General features: G+C 48.1%; 1 protein-coding gene across 1 annotated transcript; it reads left to right on the top strand.

Annotated features, from left to right (window-relative positions):
- Nucleotides 1–271: 271 nt before the first annotated feature.
- On the top strand, nt 272–2874 carry pou3f3a (POU class 3 homeobox 3a). Its single transcript, XM_030344095.1, has one exon. It carries the CDS (start codon nt 789–791, stop codon nt 2067–2069), a length of 1281 nt encoding a protein of 426 aa, XP_030199955.1. The 5' UTR covers nt 272–788; the 3' UTR covers nt 2070–2874.
- The last annotated feature ends 1359 nt before the right edge of the window (nt 2875–4233 follow it).

Here is a 4233-nt window from a genome sequence, read left to right as displayed (position 1 = left end):
ATTTTCTAAGTGGGCATATTTAAAAACATGATTTCTTTAATCATATTACGTGGTCGTGCTGACAGATTTGTCGAACAAAAAAATCATCATCATGCCATTACCAATATGGCTTTTTACTTGTTCGAACTAGGCTACTTGGAAGAAGCCGCACATCAAGGCAGAGAGGATTCCTCCTCTCCATAATGTCCAATCAGCCGGGGCCCTCTTACAGCGCAGGGCTGTAATTGGATGAGGACAGGATAGGCGTGCGTGCTCCTCGCGTCGGGTAAACACTCGCGTCTTCGCGCTTCAGAGGACGCGGTGGGAGCCGGCGGAGAAGAGACACACACTGCAAGACACTGGACGCGGCGTCAAGGCTTCTATTCTTTTTTTTAGAGTTGGTTGATCGTTTGAATTCCATTGACATCAAAACCTTAATTATTGCACAGCGGGGTGACAACAAGCCGCAGAAAACATCCAAGAGCTTCCTCCTTTGGTAAACATCACAGAGACATTTCCTATTGATACAGTCTTGAGATAATGGATTAACCACACACTCGCGGTGTTAATGGAAAAACAAACTTTTTTGGCCAAAGCTCCTTTCGTAGCGGACTGCGTGATGACGATGATGATGATGATGATGATGATTATGTTGAAGTCTGATTTTGAGGCACCACTCATATCTTCATAAGTCAATTTTTTTTAGATTAGTTACTGTAGGCACTTCTCAGCTACCGACCGGCCTATATGGACAGCAACAAGTAAGGTAAACACAGCACTGCAGAAGAGCGATCACTACTCCGGCATATATGGTTTGGGGAATGGCCGCAGCCACCTCCAGTCCATACCTCACAAGTAACAGGATCCTGTCGTCCGGCTCCCTCATCCACTCCGACAGAAGGGGAGGCATGCAGCCCGGAAACACAGCGGTCACCTCGGTTTCCGGTGGCTACAGAGGGGACCCCTCCATCAAAATGGTACAGAGCGACTTCATGCAGGGCGCCATGGCAACCAGCAACGGGGGGCACATGCTGAGCCATGCCCACCAGTGGGTGACATCGCTTCCCCACGCGGCAGCCGCAGCCGCCGCAGCCGCGGTGGCCGCGGCCGAGGCCGTCTCCCCCTGGTCATCCAGTCCTCAGCCGCAGGACGTCAAGAGGAACACGGGCAGGGAGGACCTGCACCCAGGCTCTGCGCTCCACCACAGGTCTCCCCACCTGGGAGCTCACCAGGCGCACCCGGGGGCTGGCTGGGGCGGCGCGGCGTCCTCGGCGCACATCAGCATCTCCGAGGGACAGCAGCAGCAGCAGCAGCAGTCCCTGCTCTACTCCCAGCCCGGAGGGTTCACCGTGAACGGGATGCTGGGCTCACAGGGGGGCCAGAGCCTGATGCACCCAGGACTCGTGCGCGGGGAATCCCCGGAGCTCGATCACGGAGGACACCACCATCACCACCACCACCATAGTCACCACGTGCACCATCACCCGTCGCACCACGAGGTGAGCCACGACCCGCACTCGGACGAAGACACCCCCACGTCAGACGACTTGGAGCATTTTGCCAAGCAGTTCAAGCAGCGGCGGATCAAGCTGGGCTTTACCCAGGCGGACGTCGGCTTGGCGCTGGGGACCTTGTACGGAAACGTCTTCTCGCAGACCACCATATGCAGGTTCGAGGCGCTTCAGTTGAGCTTTAAGAACATGTGCAAGCTCAAACCCCTTCTCAATAAGTGGCTGGAGGAGGCAGATTCCACGACGGGAAGCCCGACGAGCATCGATAAGATTGCAGCCCAGGGAAGGAAGAGGAAAAAGCGCACCTCGATCGAGGTGAGCGTAAAAGGTGCGTTGGAGAGCCACTTTCTGAAGTCTCCGAAGCCCTCTGCGCAGGAGATCACCTCCCTGGCTGACACTTTGCAGCTGGAGAAAGAGGTGGTAAGGGTGTGGTTCTGCAACCGCAGGCAGAAAGAGAAGCGAATGACGCCGCCTGGACTTCCACACACACCGGAGGACGCGTATTCACAGGTGGGATCCATGAGCGCAGACACGCCACCCCCGTCGCTGGACTGTAAGAGAATGTACAGCGACACGTGAACCCAAGGACCCCCCCGAGCACAGCCACAGAGCGGACGGCTAACTTTCATATGTGAAAAAGTTTGGGAAACAGACATTTTAGAAAATATTTAACAAGGTACTCGCCCATTCAAGTTTGCTCTTCTATTTATTTACCTCGTAAACTATTACCAAGTGTTCCCTTCGTGCGTCCCTGTGGTCTGAAAAACAAGCCATCCAAATGTTTTTATTCTATGACTTGCAAAGAATTATTTCGTTTTCTCTGCCCTCTGTGTCAGAGAAGTGTTTTGAAAGTTTAAGGTAGAGATCATTTTCGTTGAACTTAAACTTTACAATTACAGTCAGCTTTTTCTTATTAGTTCATTTAGTAACTTTAAAATAAAACTTATTATAAACTTAATGAAAAATTGAGTGAACTTCATTTTCAAAGACTATGTTTGAGGGGGTTTCCTTGTAATGCTGCAGTTAGCTTCTTTTCCCTTAAATATTTTTTGTAGCAAAATGATAAATTAATTTACTCTATTTTTTAGGATGTGTTTATGTAATAAGCAATAATATCATGTTTCTTCATACAGTTTCTAATGTGTGTGTGTCATGTGTGTGGTGCATCAGTTCTGATCATATTTGATGATTGCGTGTTTCAAAATAAGTTTTGTATGGTGAATTATTAATAGGTATTTTAAAACAAGCACATTATTCCCCTTGGTATGCACACATAGGCCAACCGTGTATTTTTTGTGTAATGATTTAGACTATTTATTTTTGTTTGTTGTGTTTATTTTCATGGATAGTATGATTATTTAATAAATTTGTTTAGAAAAGGTTACGTGAAATGTGCATTGTAATGAAATGCAATCCACACACGCACACACACGCACACACACGCACACACACACACACACACACACACACACACACACACACACACACACACACACACACACACACACACAGTCTGTTGTTGGGGAAGCCCAAACATTAAATCGACCTCCCCAAATGTCACTGCGGTCGCTACCTACATTTATTCAGTACAGCAAAGACAACATGAGGGTGTACAACATCTAGATGTACAACCATTGCACCCGCCAAGCCCAGACACGTGTACACATTTAAAAAACAAAATGGAGCCAGGTCCTACTCTGTCTTTACCTCAGTCGCCCCCCCCTCCTGCACTACGGTCTACCGTTGTGGAGCGTCGCCAACAGAGGTCGTTGGCCCAGCTGGCAGTTCACCTCCGCACTGGTTGCCAAGGTGACAGCGCAATGGAGTGACAGGAGTGGTGCGGGGGCTCTGTGACTGGCTCTGTCGCCACACATGATGGTGTTTTCTTTTTCTTTTTTTTACAAATCTAGATTGTAGAGATTATCCATGTGAGAAAAAACGAACACACACACACAAACACATGCTGACACAGGTTTACACCGGTGAGCCAGGGTCGTGTGTTTTTATTATCGACCAACATGGTATAGGTCAGGAGGGGGGTACGTGAAATGCGGTCGAGTCGAAACGATGCAATGATGGCGTCGGTTCTTAATATTGGTATGGGGACGTATCTCTCCCAACCCTATACCCAGAGTATACCTTATGCCTGCAGGCTAACATTATATAATATACTGCAATAAGTGAAACAAGGAGGGTTCTGGTACATGGCTCAAGTCAGCCCTGCGGAGGTGTTAAGTGTTATTCGGTGTGTACAGTAGGGAGGAGAGTCTAGCCTCAAGGTTAATGTGTTATCCTGCAATGTTGGTGACGGCAGGTTGAACATGAACTTCCTGTTGAGTGCAGGCCCAAGAAAAACACAAAAGTCGTTAGCAAGTAACACATCATCGCTGTCCTATCTAATTCTCACTCCTGAAAAATGCCCTTTTTCTTTTACACACATGGTAAAGGCCGCCAAATATTGATCAGGTTTGGGTTTGAATTAATGTTAAGAACCAAATTAACAAGAATTAAGTTGCTATATTTGAATAAAATACATTTGAAATGAAGTGAGCAAAGGTAAGTGGAGCAAAGCCATGCATACATTTAAGGCCTGTGCGCTCACACACATACGCACACACAGACACACACACACACACACACACACACACACACACACACACACACACACACACACACACACACACACACACACACAGACACACACACACACACACACACACATACACACACACACACACACACA

The sequence above is a fragment of the Gadus morhua genome, chromosome 20, assembly GCF_902167405.1.
Source record: "Gadus morhua chromosome 20, gadMor3.0, whole genome shotgun sequence".
Classification (NCBI taxonomy): domain Eukaryota; kingdom Metazoa; phylum Chordata; class Actinopteri; order Gadiformes; family Gadidae; genus Gadus; species Gadus morhua.
Note: the sequence above shows the minus strand (reverse complement) of the source record. Positions and strands in the feature narration are given on the sequence as shown.

What these genes read in the sequence shown, in the direction of transcription:
- pou3f3a (XM_030344095.1), top strand. Translation starts at nt 789, where the DNA reads ATGGTTTGGGGAATGGCCGCAGCCACCTCCAGTCCATACCTCACAAGT.